The 22,657-nt window shown below is 40.4% G+C and overlaps 1 protein-coding gene across 1 annotated transcript; it reads right to left on the bottom strand.

Moving 5' to 3' along the window:
• Positions 1–1,403: 1,403 nt before the first annotated feature.
• On the bottom strand, positions 1,404–3,210 carry LOC128299025 (uncharacterized). Its single transcript, XM_053034862.1, has 4 exons — positions 3,070–3,210; positions 2,411–2,698; positions 1,866–2,335; positions 1,404–1,794 (listed from the first exon to the last, which is right to left on the bottom strand). The coding sequence occupies exons 1-4, from the start codon at positions 3,208–3,210 to the stop codon at positions 1,404–1,406; spliced, it is 1,290 nt and encodes a 429-aa protein (XP_052890822.1).
• Between the last annotated feature and the right edge of the window lie 19,447 nt (positions 3,211–22,657).

The raw sequence follows: 22,657 nt of genomic DNA, 5'->3' as shown, positions 1-22,657 counted from the left end.
TAAGGGTTGTTGAGGGAATGTGGACCTTTAGCTACGGGATGGTCAAACAGGTTCGTGGATATGGTTTTCAAATGAAATAGAAAGTGCAAAATGTAGCAATCGACAAACAAAATGCGAAGATTTTATATTTAAATTATTCAAATTATTAAATTGTGAGATAACTGTTGAAACATCAATTATTATAGAAATTATGTGTATTAACTAAATTGTATAAAAAGAGTTATTTTTACTCATAATTATTAATTTTATAGTAAAATGAAATGTCTATTAAAATAATTGTGGTAAGTAAACCTAAGTAAAACAATATATAATTTTCTTTTATATTTAATTCTACATTTTTAAACAGTTTGCCCGGTATTTATTATAATAAAAATGCTCTATAGCGTCGAGAAAGTATAAAAAGCTTAATTAATTGTACAAAAACCATATGTATTGTTAAATTAAAATAATAAGGGGATTTTACATTCGAATTGCATACTTTTAGGCACCTTTTTGACAACTCCACCGAAAAGAGTATGCATTTTGTGATGAAAGCGCCCAAAGTTAGGCAATATCAATGCACCATCTGTTTTGCTGTGTTTCTTGCTTTGTACAGCACATCGGAGAACATTGGGGTGCAAGTAATTCCAAACTAGTGTTCATGAAATAGCTAAAACCTTTGCAAATAACTGCAAATCAGTAGATTATTGTCGTCCGTTGGTAATAACAAAAAACACACGAATGAATATTTTTTATTATGTTTGAAATCGAACGTTGGTGCGTAAAACTACACTTTTCTACAATTAACACCGTGACAACTCATCAACGCATGATATGCCTCTAGATGCAGCGCGATCTGTTCGAGGATCTTTGATTGTTTGATGATAGAATTCGCAACAAAAAAGCATCATTGCCTACGGTACGAGACGAGCCAAACGTCACGCGCACTGCCTAAAGCGAATGCGTCACATCTCGTGTTGCACTACAGAAACCGATTTATCATTTCCCATTTTAAACCCAGCCTGCCTTCCACATCACTCACACTGGTCTTAGCTTTAAACGTTTTGATAGAATGTGTAAGATATACGGTACGAGTTTGAAGCATTTTGAATGCACTTGTTTCGATTCGAGTATTTATCGCTAGAGGAAAATGATTGAAATTCGGGTCCACGTGCCATTTGTCAGCGGGGAATGCCATAAGAACAGGGGAATGCACAGCGCACAGTTTCCGTTACAGACACACTTGCACACGCCAACACAGTATTAACTTTACCGATCATCACTAGCTGGCGTTACGTTTCAATGTTGAAAAGCTTCCTGAACCCCGACACCATCGTTTTGTTCGCGACGTGCTGGTGGAACGTCGTGGCGATGGTTGTGGTCGCCTGTACGGTGGCCACCTCTGTCGGGGCCAGGAGCAAACCTCACGTCCGCACGTACTTGTACACTACCAGAAACACGAGAAAGCTTACCATCACTAGCACGCACGCGGTCACAACCTTGGCGAATGTGTTCAGGCCCGATTCGTTCGGGTTCAGCGGCCGGGACGAGCTCTGTTCGGTCGAGTTGCGTCGCTTGGTTGCGAGCCCACGGGCCAGCGCAGGAAATGCAAGCGACTGCGTGAAGGTTAGCTTGTGCAGCGATTCGCTGAGAGAGTACGGACCAACTGAACCGCGCGCGGCTGCCCTTAGCAAGGCGTACTCTAGATCGAGCGCATCGAACAGGGACAACCGGGCCGTCATCGTTGAGGCACGCCGTTGGTCCAGGTCTGGGTTGTCTTTGTCGCGTTCCGGACGTAGCCAGGGATCGGAGGAGCTAAGAAAGTTCAAAATAGAGGTGAAGATGTGAAGGTCACGCAATTCTCGATCGCATTTCTGCCTGCTTACCGCTGAGGATGTTGTCCAAGCGTCGCTACGGCTACGGATGTAAGGGAGGAGGTCGTGCTGGAACTCGCAGTGCAGAGATGATTGCTGGTGGTGGCCCCATTAAACTCGGTACTGTCTTCGAGCGAGGTGTGCATTGGATGGGGAGGCGTGGAAGAGGTTCTATGATTGTCGAACAACGGCAGGCTGGCCAGGCTCACTTGGTCGGGGGAGGAAGGTGCTCGAAGCGCGAAGATCCGCGCATGGTCCGGATGGAGCAACGACGTCGACGGACGTCTCGTGGTGCGGTCTACTGAGGGCGTCGGAGAACCGGCCGTAGGTGATGCACTTGGTGAGATAGCATTGGACACGACGAGCGGATGGCAGGGCATTGCGATCGGCGAGGGTGACGCCTGCACGGAGTCAATTCCAGAGTCACCCGCCTGCAGCTGATCCACAAACAACGAGTTCCGCCGTCCATTGGAGCTTTGTTGCTGGAGGAATTCAATACGGGAAAGAACGAGGTTACATACGAGACTGTGCAATAATTGCATGATTTCACTACCAACCTGATCGTCTGCTACGATGGGAAAGACAAAACTCTGTCCGTCCGCTTCGCCCCGTGGTGAGTCCTGGCTTGGCCAAACTTGTAGCAGCGGTAGCGAACAGACCGGATGCTTCGGTGGACTATCGCTGCTGCTGCTTGCGGTCGTACCCGTGCCGGACGGCTGCTGGAACGCCTTTCGTCCGAGTTTTGTAGGACTTTCGCATCCGCCGGACTCCTCGGAGGACGTCGGCGGTTTGGTTGTGGTGCGCCAGAATCGTTTCAAACGCAGCTCTCGTCGCTTTTCCTGTTGCTGCTTGAGAAATAGAAGGAGAATTTCAAGAATTGTTGGTCATTCATCGTTGGAATCAAATAAAATTTCTACAAAAATAGTGAAAAAGATCGTATATCATTAAGAGATATAGTACTGGTAGGTCAAAGAGAAGGAACACACCGTTCTTGGTGATATTTAATAACTATAAACAAAAATATTCTTTGGATCTGATCGAGATCGAAAGACTGACCCGGCAATCATTCTTGGTACTGGAAAAACCTGTCGACGAACGAATTTGGAACTACATATTTTTTTTGTTTCGTTAGAACTTCCAGGCCAGGATAGTCAATCCTTGCTACCACTGGACAGCGCCGCCGGAAGCTGGGAACTTATATAATTATAGTACTCACAAACGCCTCTGATAAATGGTCTTTGTCCAAATCTGACGAAACTCTCTGAGCCACGTTCGAGAGGAAGATGCTCAGGAGGGGTTTTGGCCCCGTATGTCGTTCAAGTGGATTAGACTCGCCATTCTCCGTTGGTATAGCCATGTCATGAGAATGACATGGCTCGACTGAGCTCGTAAAGTCCTTTTAGGTCATCCACATAGCCAGAGGAGGCTTGGTAGGCCCAAATTGAGATAAAAAGATGGCGTCAGGCCTGGATAATGGATTGACAGACGAAAGTGCCCTACCATGAGCAGTTTAGAGGAATCCTGCGCAAAGCCGTCACCGCGAAGCAATCCTAGCGAGTGATGAGAAATCAAGTCTGGCCTGGCCTTTCAGCACATTATTTAGAGTTATTTCTCTTCTTTCTGGTTTAACGTCCCACCAAGACATGACAGACGTACAATGGTTTAATAAACTTATTTCTAACACGAATCCTGGACGTGGTCAGTTTATAAAAAGCCCGGTCTACTCTACGTTATACTGAAATGAAGGAACAATTTCTAACAATTTATTTATTATGTTACATACATTTGAAGAGACTGGAATGTGTACAGTCTTTGCGCAATAATAACGACGAACTAGAGGCTGTTAAATTGTACTTCATCTGCCTTTAATCCTTTAATCTTGTTGCGAATAAACGAGCATGGATGTTGCAAAATGATATTCAAAATATTTAAACCTACCAAATCGTTGCCGTAAAATTTAAATCAAAGGAAACACTTCAATTTTAAGCTCACCCGAAGAGTATGTGTCAATACAGCGGTGCTGAAACTGCCGGCACTGCTCCGTACTTAATGCATCTTTACATCCACTGCAACCCTGCAAAGCTCATCACAAATGGTTCCGCTGGGACTTAAACTTCAGCGGTGGTCTAAAATTGGCCCGACCGTTGAAAGCGCAAAGTAAACCGAGCACGAAATTCATGGCAAACAGTGACGATTTTTCACTGGCATACCCGCCCCGTAACCGAAATGGTGGGATGAATGTTTACGACCGCGGAGAGGATGGTTCCCGGATTTGCTTTCTCCATTCTCGGCATAATCCACGGCATCTTAAGGCCATTCTCCCGTTCGATGCGTGGGGCTCCAATTCTGACGTCAGTGGTTAAAGCTTTTGCTTCACAGCGGTCATCAATGTGCGAAAGGTAATCGTCCTCGTAAAAAGGACCGCGAGTAAAGAGCGAAGAATGTACAAAAAATCAGTGAATCCCTCCTTTAAAAAAACAGAGTAACGCAAATATCCTAACGTTTTGAGACAGCCGAGTGCCAAAGCTCATCATAATAAATCTTCATCCACCGTGGTTGACCTTTTCCACGCAGATTATTTAAAAGTACACGGAAAAGGTGTGTTTGTCGTTGTTTATTTTTGTTACGCTATATCCCTTTTTTTTGGATAGGAATTGTGAAATGTATTCCGATAATTTATCGTTACGAAAACCGATGGGGTAGTGAAGCGACACCGGTGAGAGCAAATAAAAGACAGCATTGGTGACGGCGCCCGATAGGGTGATAGATTTAACGGAAATATGTTTTTAATTTTATCCCATTTTCCACACCGTACTGATCCGATTGTATCCGGCTCGCCGGAATTAATGCCGTCAGTTCCGGCAACAGTGGTGTTAGGTGCGATCAGCAACAAGACTAACGCATGTGGTGCTTCCACGGAACTGAACCGTTTGGATGCATGCATGCATGCAACGTCATCCGCCATACGGGGACGGGGTTCTGATGCACATCACCGACCGTAGCAGGAACGATTTGCATAAAGTATTAAATTTAATTAATATTGAATGGTATGTCTTCCGTGCCGTTTCGCTCCGTACTCCATGGGGATCGTTCGGGTATGGCGGTTGTGGCGCGGTGGATTGCATTTGCAGTTGTACGGTGCAATGCAGTAGAATTAACCTACAATCGTCTACCGGACAGACGTACAAACGCGTTGCCTTTACCAATTCGAGTTCGAGTGAAAAATATGGGATCGGTTAGTTGGTATTGAGAATTGTCCAATTAAAGACACTAGATTGATGATGGAATGTCTGAGGATGGAATGCACACCAGGTGTATGAGTTGAAAATGTCCGGTTGGAGTATTTGTGTCGTTGTGTCTTTACAGCGTATCATAAACAATTTGTCGAGTTTTGTTCCAATTTATGAGCATTTGGTGCTTTGGTGTTTTCATTTGAAAAAGCTGTCGAAGCACATTGTTTGCTGTTGGAAGCTTATGGTGTTACAAGCTCGCTCTGTGAAAACACGTGGTTTTGATCACAAGGGCTAGGACCGAAAAAAGTTTGATGACGCGGAAATGCAAGAGCTGTTGATTTGCAGACTCTAGCCTAACTCAATAAAAGTTGGCAGAAGCAGTGAATGAAACGGAAGTAACGATTTCCCAACGTCTGAAACCCATGGACAAGCTTAAAATCCAGAACCTTCAAAAATGAGTTGACCGATAGGCAGATGGAGCATCGCAAAGTCGTTTGTGAAATGCATCTTCAGCATCGATTCAGGTTCGAAAGGAAGTAATTTTTGCATCGAATAGTCATTAATGATGAGAAGTGGTTTTATGTTGAGAATCCTAAGTGTAAAAAAACATGGCTTTCACCTGATGAAGTCGTTCCATCCGCAATACGACCAAATCGTGTCGACCGAAAGAGGATGCTCTGTGTGGGGCTTGTCCAAGAGCGAGTGTTTTATTAAAACTGGGTGAAACAGAAAATACCACACCTTACCATCAACGAATAATAAATTTGAATTCTGCATTGATTGAAAAATGTCCGCAATGGGCCTGAAGGTACCACGGTAATAACACGGTAAAGTGTTATTGCAACATGACAATGCACCAACGCACAAGGACCATACCATAGGAGGTACCATACCATATAGACCATAGGAGACCATAAAAAACTTCTACTGGGAGATTATATCACACTCATCTTACCCCCCGGACTTTGCTTCTTCAGATTATCATCTGTTTGTTTCTAAGTATCTGGGAGAAAGTTATAAAAACAAAAGGGTACTTTTTTGAATAAATAATATGCAACGGTTTTCTCGGAAACCGTATTTTTTGGTAAAAAAAACCGGACAATTTCAACTAATTCAATTGATGAATGTACGAAAAACAAAATGTTGTTCACTAGCATATCAGTATCATGAATAGAAGAAATGAATTATTGCGAAGGTTAGTTCCTCATATTATATTATAATCAAACATATTAACAACCTCAAAAACATATTATTATTAAATCAATTAGAAAATATTTAATGCTAATCGTATGTACGAATAATGAATTTGAAAATCAAAAACAATAACACTAAAACAAATAAATACTACTAACAATAATCTAAAATCGTTTAAAATTTATAAACCATATTTTACAATATATTTTAAGGAAAATTCTTCAAATTATCCACATTTGTTTTGCTATTATCAATTTCCATAGTAAATATGGCTTATCTTGCATAACACAGTACTGGTATTTTCAAGCAATTCCAATTTGACACTTATAAAATCTCATCGATACTCTTCTGTCGTATCGTATGGTCCAATACACAGAAGAACATAGATCAAATCTAGCGTTGGGTGAATCTGATTCAGCTTCGTAAATCTGAGTGTTTCATTTGAGCGGAATGAATTAATTTTAGCGAATCTTTAAGCTATGTGAAAGAATCTGAATCTCATCCCTCAAAGATTCATGAATCCTGAGACATTCACGAATCATTAAAGATTCACAATTTCTCAGAGATTAATTAATCTTAATCTTCTTAAGATTCAAGAATCAACAAAGAATCAACTCTATTATTTTTTAGTTCTCAATGAATCGTCAAATCCTAGAGATTTAAGAAATCTTAGATAAACATGAATCTTCAAAAATTCAAGAAATCACAAAGAACAATAGATTGATGAGATGACGAAGAACTACTCATAGACATATCAATCTATGCGGGAAAATGATTTTAGGCTTATTCTTATTCTTTTTGCTTCTGTAATCAAAACTTTACTAGTATCGTATCTTTCTCGCATATTTGAAAACGTAACAAATTCCGTATTCTTTGTAGAAATAACAAAAACGAATAAATTTCAGTAGCGGCTGAAAAAAGCAGTTGGTAGCATTGTGGTATTGGTCTTGTATAATATTTAGCATATATTTATATATCCCAATAATGTTTAATGTTGCTGCAGAGTTTCAAAGAGTGAATTTTTGAAGAATCCGGAATCCAGATTCATTTGAGAATCGACTTCCGATTGGAATGTCTCCTCAATAAAGATTCAAATGAATGATTCTTCTCCAAATATTCGTTAAGCACAATACTAATCAAATCAACTAATCTAGGTAAGAACTAATTTTCCTAGCTGCTTGTTTGGTGATAAAAAAAATGGCAAAGGAGCAAATTTCTGCACATTTTTCACACTTTCCTCTTTATTTCAACACTCGATTCTAATTTTCGAAATTTTGATTAACCACCCAAAAACCATTTGGCGCAAAAAGTAACACACTTTGCGACTTTGGAACAAAAATTTGGAGGCGTGTGACGATGATACATTATGATACGCCAACGTATCACGTGCCGTGCAACTTTTATTTCTCCCGGGATCGCACCGGATCACGGTCCGTGGTGAACAAAACGGGCAAGAATAAAAACTGCAAGCAAAATATTTTATTGCCGTAGGACAAACAAAAAAAACTCTCCCACGGTAGATGGTGGGTTGGAGGCGCTGCGGCGGTAAAAAAGGAAACAAATTTACCCAACCCGCCGGACCCGTATTCCCATAGCCGATGCTGTCAGTCTGCTAAGTGGTGACGTCAAAGCGCCTAAGCTTTCACCTGGATCCGGAGCACTTTTTCGCTCGGATACATCCACATGGGTACGGAAAATGTATCTTTCATCTATTGCACGATTTTTCCTTTTTTGCTACTGCTGCGTACTGCACTGTGATGGATGTTCATGAATTTTTTTTCTATCTCTTTTCCCCACTCTGTCTTTCGTTTATCTAGCATGTTATCAAACCATCTACAAAAGAGAAAGCTTAGTTCGCTTTCGGTTTGTTTGAGCAAAACCTGGCGAATCAACGGGAATGACAACGCGAACCCCACCTGCCATTTCGCGCATCCCACCATCACCTGTTGGCCACCAGGGGTGAAATTTTCATCCAGAATTTTTAATGCATCGCTGCGAAAATCCGTCAAGAGATTGCTCAACAAAAAAAAAAACTCCTGCGGATTGCAGCAATAGGACACCGAGAAGCGTTTGAGCAATTCGCTCCAGGGGGCATTGAAACCGGCGACCTGGCCGGGCCGACCGTGCGCTTTGATTATGAATTATGAATTGCCTCGCTAACGAACCCAAAGGTGTACATGCTAGCGTGAGTATAAAAATACGAGGTACACGGTACCGTGGCCGAGGTCAAGATAGTATCTGGCTGGCGGGAGTTGCATTCCTGTCGACGACTTTTTTATTTTCATTTGCCCACTCACGGTTCACGGCTCATGCCGGGGCGCTCTTGTGGAAGAATTGCAACGATAATAGCGACATGCGTTGGTTGCTAGCAGTTTAGGCGTAGGCGATTCTTCTCTTATAAATAACTCTATTATCCTTTAGCGCCACGCTGCACGTGAAGCGTTCCAGCTGCAGTGTGCGTTTCGTGTGAGCTTTACCCATCGATGCAACTTCGCTGGTCAGCATGGATGGAAGCAACAGTTTTGTTATCCGTTTTTGCAGTATGTGAGATGAATCGCTAAAAGCTTAGCTGACCGCATGGGAACGCATGTGGTGATCGTTCTTAGCGCACAGCTATGAAGAGTGTAGTACATATTAATTGAAATATTTCACATAACGAAAACCGGCAGTGTACTCCTATTATTGCCATTCCATTTTTTATTAAATTTTATTATTTCTTAATAAAAGAGCTAACTTCTCGTCGTTTGAACATCATTTAAATAGCTAATGTAATTTATGTTTTGCCGTTAATAATTTCTAAAATTCCATTGATATTCGAGAGTTTTCAGTTATTATTTCCAATGCCTACTGCTAAACAATAAAGTTGTTTTATTTATTTATTCAGGAACGTATTGCTTGACAATAAAGTTGTTAAGAATATTGCTAATTTCCTAGCGAAATGAGTAATCTTTCGACAGTGCCACTGCAATAGAAAGTAGAGCATAATTTGACTACACACTTAAGAATTATTGTAGTTACATTCTGTTTTATTGAAATTTTTTTTAACGTTCATTGACTATCCTATTTTCAATCGTACTTAAACTACGTTATATACAAGGATTTAGTAACCCTGTTGGCAAAATTTGCCCTGTAAACCTGTAAACAACGTCATGTCAGGAGCCGAAACAGTTCTCACCTAGTGTATTGCTAAATATAACGAATTTGTTTAGAGGATGGCACACTAGATGGCGCTAGGAGCAGAATTAGGTTCCACAAAAGAGTCATCGATCGACGCTCGGGTGTCGATCGGATCGGCTGGATAGATTTGATGCCTAAATAAGAAGATAGTTAGAAAAACCGTGATCCCAGGTAAGGACAGCAGAGTGTGCATTGCGTAGCGAGGTAGTAGCATAGTGAACGCCGAAAGAGCAGGACTTATTTTTGAACAACACAACAACAACTAACAGCAACACCATCACCACCAGCAACATAATTGTAAATTACGATTATAATAAAGTGTTAATAATGAAGAAAGTTGTTCGTTCGAGTGGAGTAGTTTTTCTCACAGACCCTTTAATTTAGATTCGAGTTTTAAGACAATGGTTCCCTTACATTTTTTTATCAATTTTAAAATAGCTACATTTATATCCATTCGTTTTAAAATTAATATTAAAAAAGCATTGAATATCCACGATCAACCCATATAAATGCTGCTATATATGCTATATCAATACACATATATGAATATAAAAAAATCCTTTGCATACTTATTTTTCGATTATGCACATTTGTTTATTGATTTTTATTCGTGGTTTGATTGGTGCTAAGTCCCAGCTCATTCCCGAACAAAGTTTGAGGAAGATGAAATTATCTTTCTGATGTTTAAACTTTAATACATGTTGTAGTATCCTTGTTACAAAAAAACTAGTCGCTTGTTGGTGACAGCAAGGAATTTGTTAGGACACTCGTCGTATTCCAACAATTAAACTCTCCTGTCTCAATAACTCTGTGATTGTTAAAGAGGTCTGCTTAGAATTATTGAGTGAGCAATGGTCTACCAGTTTACGGTCTACCGAGAGGTGATGAAGAGAGAAGAGAATAGAACCTGCAGGACTTCTTTCAAATTACATGCAGTCATTTTCTGAGCTAAGCTAGTTCGAGATACGCGAATCTCAAAATGATCGACTGTTTGTCTAATTTTGTACATAGAATTCAATTTTCTAATTTCTAAACATTTTATACTTTTCCCAAAAACATTTATTTTATTCAAAACGGCCGCATTGCTACAAGTTACATTTTCATAGTATAAAATAAGTTTGGTAAAAATTTACTTCAATTGTCGAAAAAAAAAAACGTAGAAAACAATGATGAATGAGGTTCGTAACGTGTTAAGAAAAATTCGATTACTGAATACTAAACATTTACGATATTAGAAAGAGAACTCGAATTACATTTATTTATTTAATATAAACTTGTCCGCCATACATTGGCTAAACAAAAAGTATTACAAAATGTGTTCGCTTATTTTTAGATCAATTTGTGCCTACACCGCGGTAACGCAGTCTTTCCCTAAAGGATGATACCGGTTCATGAAAATCGAACATGTTGTAAGCGCCGTTAAATTCGCGTGACATAGCCTCAATAGGATCGTTTGCACCGTATTGGGTATTTTTAAAACCTAACCTTAGAAACGGGCGGGATCTGGAGGCCCATCTATGAATCCATATCGTTAATTTGTTAAGTATATTTGGGGCGTTAATGGTTCCTTTTAAAATTCCTGCGACAAAAAGCGCTTGCGCATTTTTTCTACGGTTCTCTAACGGTTCAATGCCTAGCAATAAGCAACGGGAACTGTATGGTGGAAGTGGGCTGTTCCAGTGCAGTTTACGAATAGCGTAACGAGTGAATTTTCTTTGTATGCTTTCAATTCTATGTTTCCACTGATCCGTGTAGGGACACGTCACTACTGAACCATATTCTAGAATCGATCTCACTAACGCGCAGTACAGAGCTTTTATGCATGTTGGGTCATTGAAGTCTCTGGTGATTTTAAATATCATGCCTAATGTTCTATTTGCTCGGGAAATAATACTGTCATGGTGCCGGGCAAAATTAAGCTTCGAGTCGAGTATAACTCCTAAATCTCGAACTTCGTCCTTTCTCTGAATGGTGTCGTCATTAAGTGTGTAATTAAATTTCACAGATACGCGAGCGCGAGAGAACGATACAACAAAACACTTCTGGACGCATAAGGTTAACTTATTACAATTACACCATTTACTGAACACGTTGATGACATTCTGTAGGTCCGACGAATCACAATGGTCACGGATAGTAGTAAAAATTTTTACGTCGTCTGCATACATCAAAAACTTATGGTCTGGTAACACATATGACACATCATTAACGTACAGAATAAATAACAGTGGTCCGAGATTGCTGCCTTGTGGAACGCCTGAAGTGCTGCTAAATGGTTTCGATGTCGCGTTGCCAATTTTAACTCTATAAACACGATCGGTTAGATATGATCGAAACCAACTTACTGCATTTACACTTAATCCTAGCTTGAGTAGCTTCTCTAACAGTATATCATGGGATACAGTGTCGAAAGCAGCTTTAATATCAGTGTATATGCAGTCTACTTGATGTCCCATATCCATGCTGCTCATACAAACCGAAACAAATTCTACCAAATTTGTGGCAGTAGAGCGTTGTGGCATGAATCCGTGCTGCGCGGTAGATATGTAGGCTGTAGAAGCTCTCATTAGTTGGCCATGCAGTATCAACTCCAAAACTTTCACCAGGGAACAGAGCGACGTTATCCCTCTGTAGCTTGAAGCAAGGTGAGGGTCTCCTTTTTTAAAAATCGGTGTCATCCATGAGACCTTCCATATTTCAGGCACAGCTCCTGATGCTAGCGATAATTGAAATAATCGAACTAGACAGGGCGCTAGAGAACTGGCACACCGTTTGAGGACAACAGATGGGATTCCGTCTGGACCAGGGTTAAAATTCATTTTGAGCTTTTGAAGTGCGAGCTTCACGGTATCACAGTTGATTAAGAAGTCAGAGAGATTGAGGGCGTTCATCGGGGTGTTTGCTGTTGCCATTTCTATGCTTTCTTGATCAATCACTCGAAGGCTGAATATATCTCGGAAGCGGGTTGCAAATAGTTCGCAAGTCTCGGTATCATTTTTAGTTATTTGGCCGTTGTGTGATGTAAGCGTAATTTTCTTTTTTTGTGAGCGTTTCGAGCTAGCATACTTCCAGAAATATTTCGGATTCCGCCGAAGACTGCGTTGTACACGGTGGAGATAGTCTCTGTGCCGCACTCTATTGTAAGCACGATATTCCCGAGAAATCGTTTGATATGTTAGGCGGTTCATTACGTTGTTTCTCCGTTGAAGACGTCTCAGCGCTGCTTGCTTATTTTTTTTCATTCGATCAATTGTTCGATTAGACCATGGAGGTTTGATGCGTTTACGGACACGAGGCACAGCGGTAATAAAAATCTCGGACATTTTCTGGTTGAAATGTCCAACAGCGTCATCAATGGATATTCCGTCAGTGAATAGAACTTCCCAGTTAGTTCTGCATAATATGGCGTCTAGTCGATCGTAGTCAGCATGGTTAAAATCAAATTTGAAATGTTCATTTGGTTGCCTAATTGTCTGGTCGGTAAAAGCTGTTACGGTGAATTCAATTTTTGAATTCACTTCATGAATTCAATTCAATTCATGAAAATTCAAGTCAGGCGAATTTCTCTGGCACGAATTATTATAGATAAGCGATCTTGAGAAAAGACTGATGTTTTCATACTGTAAAAACGACTAAATAATCTGCTTCTGTAATCTACTACCAAAATGTGTCTCCTTTAGCAGCGGGTGCAACATTTATCGGGTTTTTAAACTTTAAAATATTTTGAATGTTTTATACTTTTCCAACCACCTCTTCATTACCCAAAAAAAAGCAAATCTCTTACACATAAAATAGATCATTTTATTTCTTTTCTTGCCTTTTCCTTCCATTCTACACCATTCCGACAGCTCCGAAAGTGTCCTAACGAGCCATTAGAGCTACAGTTTCAACTGCAATTGAAAGAGAAATGAAAAGCCATCCTCTTGTAGTGTCTATCGCAGTACTGGTGCGTTCTCCTTCCGAACCAGCCTTGTCCAGCCCGTTTTTCCGGTAGGTTTCCATTTTTACGTTTTTTTGCACTCCTAATCGACACGGTTTCATTTTACGAACCACCCGGTCCCACATCGGCCCATGGGTTCCGCTACCGATTGTTTCCAACGCGGCGATCGGAGAAGTGTTTCCGTTTCCTCCACGGTTGGACGGTAGCGTGCCGGGAATAGGATCTCCGGCGCGTTACAAATTGTGGCCGGGCGCGGGAGAAAATGAAAGTGAAAATATGTGTCGCTTGGGAAATTAATTCCGGTAAACGGTAGCCACGCGGGTATTGGGAATATTGGCAGCATGGTAGATGATTATCACGATTATTTGCGCTTAATACGAACCCTAGGTGTGGTCGCCGGTAAGACGAAGGGTCGTGACTGGCGAAGGGTGCTTAGTAATATCTTTGTCCTTGTACCTGTGCGCCGGTACTTACGATAACCGCACGAATGGGAGAAAAAAAAGAAGTGAATGCCTTTTGTTTTTCCACCGACAATAGCGCTTTCCCCCGGTACGGGGTTTTTCGCTCGAATAGAGCAAATTGGAAATCCTTGGAAATAGGTTTTGGTCATGAAATTGTCTACCGTATCGAACGACTCTTTCTAAGCTGACAATAATCCAGCTCGTGCTGCTTATAACCGCATAATAACGCAGCACATAATTGCAACCACACCACTGGCGGTATCAACAGTGCATCCGGTATTTACATATCCACTCATGCAAAGGCCCGTAGGTCCAAAAGTCCGTTCCCGTCACGGCCGTGTCAGTTATAGTTAGTTAATGAACTGCATTCGATTGCTACTGCAGCGGATCCTTCTTGTGCACGGATCCATTACCTGTCGGACTCTTTTCACCGCTTCCGGTCCCGGTGGACTAATTGCCGGTTGAAATATGAACCACCCGGTAGTGGTTTTCAGCAAATATGCATCCACTCGCAATTGCAATGCGGATATAGTTTTCCGTAATGCATTTCCTCCCCAATGATGCTCCGGTCTCTTGCCATCCGTTGGCTCTACGATTTGCCCTCACACCAGCAGCTGCAGCAGTGTTTGATGTGTTTTTTTCTTCCTCCTCTGCTCCCGTGAATACGTTCAATAGCGACAACTTTGTTCAAGGGCCATTTGTTGGATATGCTCAATCGGTGACATGAATGGAATAGTCACACAATGAGCCGATGGTCGCAGGGCAGCTAGGAGTGCTCGGTGGAGTTGCAACGCTTTAAAACCGTAGGCTAATGAACAGATTCGTTTAATGCAATTGCATTTGCCGTTTGCTGAAAGTGGGTCGAAACATTGTAAGCGGCCAATCCGATTCACACCAACTGTTGAGCGAGTAAATAAATTGAGGTATTTAACAGTTGAAATTAAATTAATTTCGCCGCTGCAGAACGGGTGGCACGGCAAAACGGGACGCCACCCGATGAACATACTTTGAAGTTTATCTGCCTGCAAACGTGCGGTGGACTGTGAAACTCGTTCGTACGTATAATGGGGCAATGGGTTCATAATGCTAATGACAATGGCGTTTGTTTTTAGGAATGGTTGCGTAAACTGTGCACGAACCGCCAGCCATAAACGTTTGCGGAAATGAAAGTATTTGATTGTTTTGTGTAAAGCAACGCAACTTGAATGTCATTTGGAAAGAAAACGCTAATTGGTACTGACGTATCCAGTGAACATTATTCTTAATTAGCAATGAAACGTATAACACATGTTTGGCCATTTATCATATCTGGGAGGTAGTTTAAATAAGTGATGTTAGTTAGAAGAATTCATAGATAAAATTAATAGAATATGTTTTTAAAATCGACCGAAGCGACTCAAGTCTATACCTATACTCTGATAGACGACAATCGATGATGTCACTCTTACGAAGATAACATGATGGAATATGCATTTTTGAATTAGAATATTTTTATGTTGTTATATTTAATCGTTTGCCTCTAGGGCTATACAATATGAACTTAATATTAGCATAACACTAACCCTACTGCTAACTAGAATTAATATCAAATGAGGAGAGATTAATTCTGACTGACAATTAAGTAGTAATGTCTGTAGCACTTTCCGGTTCTACTTCATTCATTATAAGGATAGTTCGGATCGAAGATCTCCAAAATCTTCAGGATCTGGAAGATTCAGGACAAGTTCGTGGAATAGCAGCTCCAGACATCTCTTCCTCGATATCAAGGTCATATACGATAGCATAGCTGGAGTAAAACGTTACGATGCAATGAACTCCTTTGGAATGCAGATGTCCAGATGTCACATACCAGGTGAACACTGATGGTGGAACTCTTAACACCACCAAGAGTCTTCGTTATGGTGATGAGCTTATCTATTCTTCAACCTAGTGTTAGAGAGGACCATCCGTGACTAACTGGGTATTGGAAACTGGTAGAAACTTCGAAGACCATCTCCTATAAGTTAATCTATCACATAAATATCTCTGATTTACACTCTCCTATATAGCAAAAGCTTATCAAATTATGCTAACAACATTTCTGACCTTCGTGCCTTATGAGTTATAGATAGATGACAACAACTTTGAAGTTATTCAAAAAATCTCACCTATCGTGGGCTAAAGGATAACAGCGAAAGCATTTATAATGACTGTTAATTGTCATCAGGTCATTCTAAAGTCTGAGGAAACTAGTCGAAACTGGGACTTGGAACGTACACAGTTTAGAAAGCTTACATAAGCTTCTAAAACATACAACTTGTCGAAAATTCGAAAGGTTGCCTAAAGAAAGATGTCCAAAAGGATTATTCGCCTCGTATACGTCAAGGGATAATAGAAGAGTCGCTACGCTAGTCAGTCTCGCTAGCCAATGAACTGTTTGATCTGTACGACGAACTCACCATCGTACAGCGAACTAAACTCGCAAAACTTTGGTAGGCTGGTCATGTCAGTAGAATGACACCACTCAACGACATACGAAATAATCTCAAATTGAGTTGGCGGTTGGAGTTGATTTGTCAGTTAGCTAATATAATCAATGAAGAAGGAGTTCGACTGTGAATGGAGAGCACTAGGATATAAGTAGGATATATTGATTGTAATGCAATTAACACCCCTAATATAATGATCAGCGTGTACCTCGTAGTGATAATCGATTTTTAAATATATTTTTTATTTTTTTTATGGAACCAATACTATAAAAGTTAAATTAGAAGATATCACATTACCCTATTTGTGGCAAGCTGTTTAAAGTAAAGAAAATCTTTGCGGCAATGTACCTTTCAGTCGAATATGCTACAATTTATGTTCGTCGCGCCTTCCTCGATTGATCGATCCTTTCCGCACCATCAAAGGCAAACATTAAAAATTGAATTTTGATTTCCTGCTCGGCTGAGAAGGGAGAAAAACGATGTTTGCAAGTCCCGCCACCGGTATGAGTGATTCCTGTCATCAATCTTTCCTGCATCCCACATTTTGCAATCCTCCTGCTGCATCCGGCGGCGTTCCGTAAACAGCGAATGACTCTAATCAAGCCAGTCGCCATCATCGAACAACCGCACGTACCCACATGTTGCCTGGTGTGTTCATACCACCGATCCGGCTTATGAATTAATTACGAATTATTTCCCTTGCTGCCTGCTGCCGTTACGATTGAACGCTAATGATGATTGAGTTTTGAAAATTCAATCACTTTTGCATCAGCATTGGCTGGTTCGCTACCGGTACCGGCTAGTAACTGCACCGTTAACAGTAGTTCTGTGCGTTGCAGAACTTCCAAAAATAGCTGCAAAATTCCCCAAACAAACCGGTAAGAAATGTTTCCGCATACCAGCCGGTAAAGCTCGTTCGGTTATCGGGGGCTTTCTGCACCGGCTCCCGTTTGCACAAATGATTACGGATGGTAAAAGTGTGCTTTATTTCCGGTTGCCATTTTGCGTTGTTTATTGCTTGGTAGAGAAAAACCAAATCCGTGCTTTGTTGCAGTTAGTGCGCTTAACAACATCCGTCCACTGTTCGGTGCGCAGTTTTTGGGTCGTTCTGCATGGTTGTTGTATTGTTGCTGTGTAGGCTTTTCTCGTTGGGTGGATGCGAAAGTTTGTTGTCGATATATTTGTGGTTTTAATTTACTGTTTTACATTTTAAATATAACAAATAATATAAAAAAATCACAAATCTTAACGAAAGTATCACACATTTTATTTATCGTAAAAAGAACATAATTATAAACTTTTGGGGTAATAGTATAGAAATAAACTGCCAATAACAATCTCGAAAATGTGGTTGACCACATTGACTCGTTTCACAACATTAGCAATAAGTGTAAAATGTATAGAAATATTTAAATTTTTTAATTAATTTTTGTCTTGCAATTGTGTTTATTTATTTTATTTTTTGTCGGATAGATACTACTTTTCACATATAAAGTATTATCACTTTGAACAAAGACATAAGATTATACAGAACTTCATTAAATATTTATCCCTGAAACTGAATGAAGTAATAAACTTTTTCATTCGCCCAACCTTTGCTACTTGATGGAAGGCAAATGGCCGGGTACAAGTTGTTAGCGCTTCCGGGGTTAGGTCTTCGAAAAAAAAAGTCTGGCAGCCGTGATTATTTTGTAATTTAATTTCCATCAGCATCGGCTTAATGTTTTATGTGTGTGTCTGTGTGGATAGTATCCGTTTGCTAGAAGGACGGGTGTACATTAACCACACGGGCATCGGATATCGTCTTCATCGGACTTGATTTACCCTTGACCTGCTGTCGGCAAGACTAAAAACCATAAACACACACTCACTCGCACGCACACCCGCATTATTGCCGGTTTCGATATCGGTGTGATTTATCAGCTGCACAGGGAACGAGACAGTTATGTGACAGTTACCAGGGCACAAGAGCAAAAAGGGGCAAGGGAACGAAGAAACATAACTTTAAATTTAGCAGATCGTACGCGATCCGACTGACGCACGGTGGCCTTTACCGGGAAACCACGAATACCGAGGAAATACCGGGAAAAAGAGTGGCTCCGGAATGGCATGTGAATTATTTATCTAGTTTTCGCAAGTGTTCCGTTGGCGCAAACCGCTAGCAGCGTGACGCTACACTCCACTCCGGCGATGGATCGTGGCTCTCCTATTACCACTACGGATATGCCAGCTAGATGGAGGTGGTGTTCTCCTCAACCCTGTCCCCTTCCCTGCCGCTCCCGCTCCAGCTTAAAATGTTGGCCAAACAGGAACACTCATTGTTTGTGCAACTCTGAAGAAGAATTTGTGTGTGAGCGTAGAACGCGTTCATATTTCATATCGGGATGTTTTTCTTCGCTCGACGGGACACACTTTTCATGCGACAGGAAGAAAAACAAAATGCTGCCAGCGTAAGTGTAGCGAAAGTTAAGAGCAAAGATTGCACAAAAGTCCACTTTTCTTGGCCACCCGACCAGAAGCGGAACATGACGATGGTGAATGATCATGATGGCGTTGAGACGAAAACCACTGCACTCCCCCAAAGGGGTGGAAAACAAAAGTGGTTTGCAACAGATTTGGTTTGTTTTTTGTTGCTAAATTAGTTTGAAACGATTTCTGTAGTGATGTACAACTTTTGCCAGACGGGATGCTTTTTTCGAGGTCCAAAAAGATGGGAACACTGAGAACTGTTCCGTCGTGGTGTACAAATGTCATGATGGTAAGCTAAGGTTGAAGATGGTCTTCGAGGGGGAAACGCATTTTGTGCAACTAGTTTCAAACAAATGTTGGCCGATGTGGTTTGTTGGATGAATGGGGATAAATTTGAGAATAAATTCCATTTTAACAATTCTAAAATGTGTTGAACTCGACGGTGTCAAACATTGGAAAACTTACAAAATGGAGGATGATATTGTTACATATGACGTGTAAGGTGTTTTGAACATTTTAACGATAAACTTTCGCTCGGCTACTTTTCAAACCATTTAATGGTTTTGCAAAACTCCGGTTAATAACTATATTTTGCAATATAGCAATATGCAATATGCAATATGCAAATTGTATTTGTAACTATAATAATGTGATATGTACCAAAACATTGTCAATTCATCTACAAACATATCTATTCCTACAACAATCAAATCTTCTCCTTCAATGTTATGAGCTTGTAGTTTCTGTGCTATTTATTTGCTTGTATCCACTATCAATTACTTAACAGTGATATACAATTAGAATTTAAATTAAATCGTTGTTAACGTTTTATTAAAGCTCGAGGTTTCAATCAACTTCTTCAACTATTTTAGTACAACAGCTTCAAGAACAAGTGAATTACAAATAAACCCCAAGAAATCTAGGCCTGCCATGCTTGCTTAATTTTTTTCCCGTAACTTAATAGGCAGTCCTACGTACAGGGGATTATTCCGAATGGAATTTAGGACCGGAATTCCTAAATTAGGAATTTTCGTGTGAAAACCGGTGCAGGTCAACTTTGTAGACCTTTTTGTCACAAATCGAAAATATCGAAATCCACTTTGGCTAGAATTTGCTTCGTTTACAGTACTCAATAAATTAAAAACACTGCACAAATGCCAATTTTAGAGATTATTTTTTTAAATTCTTCCATTTCCTTTAATGTGTATGCTTTCAAAAGGAATCACTATGTTAAAATATATCAAATAGTTTACCTTTAAAATCTTCAACAAAAATATTTTTTAGACTAAGTCAAGAGAGATTGAAGTTATTAAGCTATTTACTCATGCTAGTAGTTAATTATGCAATTGTTAAAAATAATCTGAATTTCTATTCACATTTTGTCTTAAAGCAAAGATATTTAATAAAAATATAAATAGTAAAGATCAGAAATGCTTTTGTGGCACTATGTTGATACAACGTAAATAATAAATTAACAACATTTAAAAAATGTATCGTGTATTTTAAAAATGATAAATAATAAAAAAATGATAGATAATGATAAAATAATAATAAAAAATTATATAATTTAAAAAATGATTATAAGCAAACATAAAGAAAATTTAGTTATGTTGTTGTTTTCCAATAACAAAATATAATAAATTAAGTAAAAAAATAACACCACTCAAAAATTGTATCCTGCTCATGATGAATGATAACCGAAACAAACTTATAGAAAATATAGCTTTGTTGTTATTTTTTGATTAAAACTTTTGAAATTGTATCAATTAATCATGCAACTTTTACGCTACGCCGTGAGAGAAGGGAAAATCTACGCCAGACATACTTTTCTAAGAAACTCACCTGCATCCTGTTGCTGTCGGTGTTCGATTTCGATCAATGTTTTCATCCCCAAAACGTTTCTATGTGTTTTGCCACGTCAGCAACAACGAGAAGCTGCAACCAGCTGGCACCGGAAGCCGTTCGTGCTGGAAAGAAACGGTACGAACGATAGCAAAGCGTTACGAATGTGTCAGTGTGACTAGGGCGAAAAACTATTTTCCCCGACGGGGATATGTTTTGGATTATGGATGGTTAATGTAGCTGTTGCCACTGCTCATCTGCTGCTGGCGGGTAGCAGTTGAACAGCAATCGGTTTGCGATGCAGTTTTGCGAGCGTCTGCAGTTTTGGCAGCATACCGACCCCGAAGGACATGACCAACCGTCCTCTTCCCAAACGTAAGTATGCAAAATACAATACCCACGAGCGTCGAATGGACAATTCCCGTAGCGGGGGACTAGCAGCACCGGTGCACCATTTTCGTGCGCTTGCCTTGGGGAAAAGTCTGCTGTGACATCTGGTTTGCCCACGGCATGGGAGTTAGAAGTGGTTTCCGATCGCTACAGTCGCAACCGGAGACAAGGTTGAGTGATTTATGAAAATATTTAGTGCAAATCAAGCGAGCAAACATCAAGTGGCAGAAAACCCCGTACACAAGATGGGAAAATCCGTTACCTTTAGGAATGATGAAAAAGGGAGGCGAAGGAGTCACATGCAGAAACACGGCTTTTCGACCTTCTCAAAGTAGGATATTGAATTTTGGCCCAGAAAGGCTTTCCCGGTCAGTATTGACAGGGAAATGGGTTTGGGGTGTGTTATTTCTGGAATACGTGTAGCGTGCGGCCATTATTTTGGTGCATTCGACCGACACTTTCAGCTTCCCAGCATCATGTTCCCCGATGCATGTTGCATCCGTGTACATGGCCAGCTGCCAAACCGCCACCATCTCGCTTTCGCTGCTAACCTCATGTACCGGGTATCGTGCTAGTGCCGCAAACTTCGATCCGATAAAGTTATTAGACTTCCTATTCGGCTTTCCGGTGTTCGAAGTTGATTGTTGTTGCTTTTTATTCTCGTATTTATGTTGTGTGCTTACCGTTCGGAAGGCGCCAACGTTTGTGCGAACGCTAGACGTGGCAGGAATACGAAATGATGCCTCCCCGTTGGGTGGATGAATGTATCCCGGTGCACCGTGTGGAACCCCGGGCGAGCAAATGCGGATAAATTGATCGGAAGTGTAACGGAAAGTATGCCATAAATAAATACGATCGTACAAGCAGCTGCTTGTTGCGACCAGCATCCTTCACCTGGTGCGCATGAGTTTTATGCAGCTCGGAAAAAGCACATGCAGACACATAAAAGCAACGAGAGAGCAACGAGATAACCGAGATGCAGTAGCAGCAGTCGGAAAGCTGCAGTTCGATAAATTGCACTTTTCAATTGCAAAACAAAAACATACTGCGGGAGTGCATATGCAATTGAAGAGTTCTTTGAAGAGTGGTTGGAGTATTTCTTGTTTGTGCTAGGATTTAATTCCGTTGATGCAGTCAGCACAGTTCAGTTCTACAATTAAGAATAATGGTTGTAAGCTATGTGGAAAATCATTTTGAAATGAATTTGTTTTAAATCTCGCATAAGCTTAGTCGAGAGCTCAATGGAACAATTAATTTTAAAGCCCAGCAAGCTACCACTATTTACAAAATATTTTTATGATTCGAGAGGTTCCTGAGTGCCGATATGCTAATCAATATTTCCTAATCTTCGGCATTTTTTAATACAATTTATTATATCTCCCAATGAGATTTAGATAAAGATTGTTATATTCAAGAAGAACGGCCAGACCGCATTGCTTAGAACTAAAGGTAACTTAATCTAGTATACAATTCACATTCGTTTGAAGACATTTCCTTCTCCAAATATTAAAAGCTCACCTTATCCCGGGTGTACTTCGCTTGAAATTGGTAAAGGTTATGCATTAAAAATTTACGTTCAAATAATAACTATAACTTGACGAGGTAAAGAGACATGAAACTGAGTAAAATA

Source organism: Anopheles moucheti, chromosome 2 (genome assembly GCF_943734755.1).
Source record: "Anopheles moucheti chromosome 2, idAnoMoucSN_F20_07, whole genome shotgun sequence".
Classification (NCBI taxonomy): domain Eukaryota; kingdom Metazoa; phylum Arthropoda; class Insecta; order Diptera; family Culicidae; genus Anopheles; species Anopheles moucheti.
The sequence above is the reverse complement of the archived record's forward strand: the minus strand, read 5'-3'. Positions and strand labels throughout refer to the sequence as shown.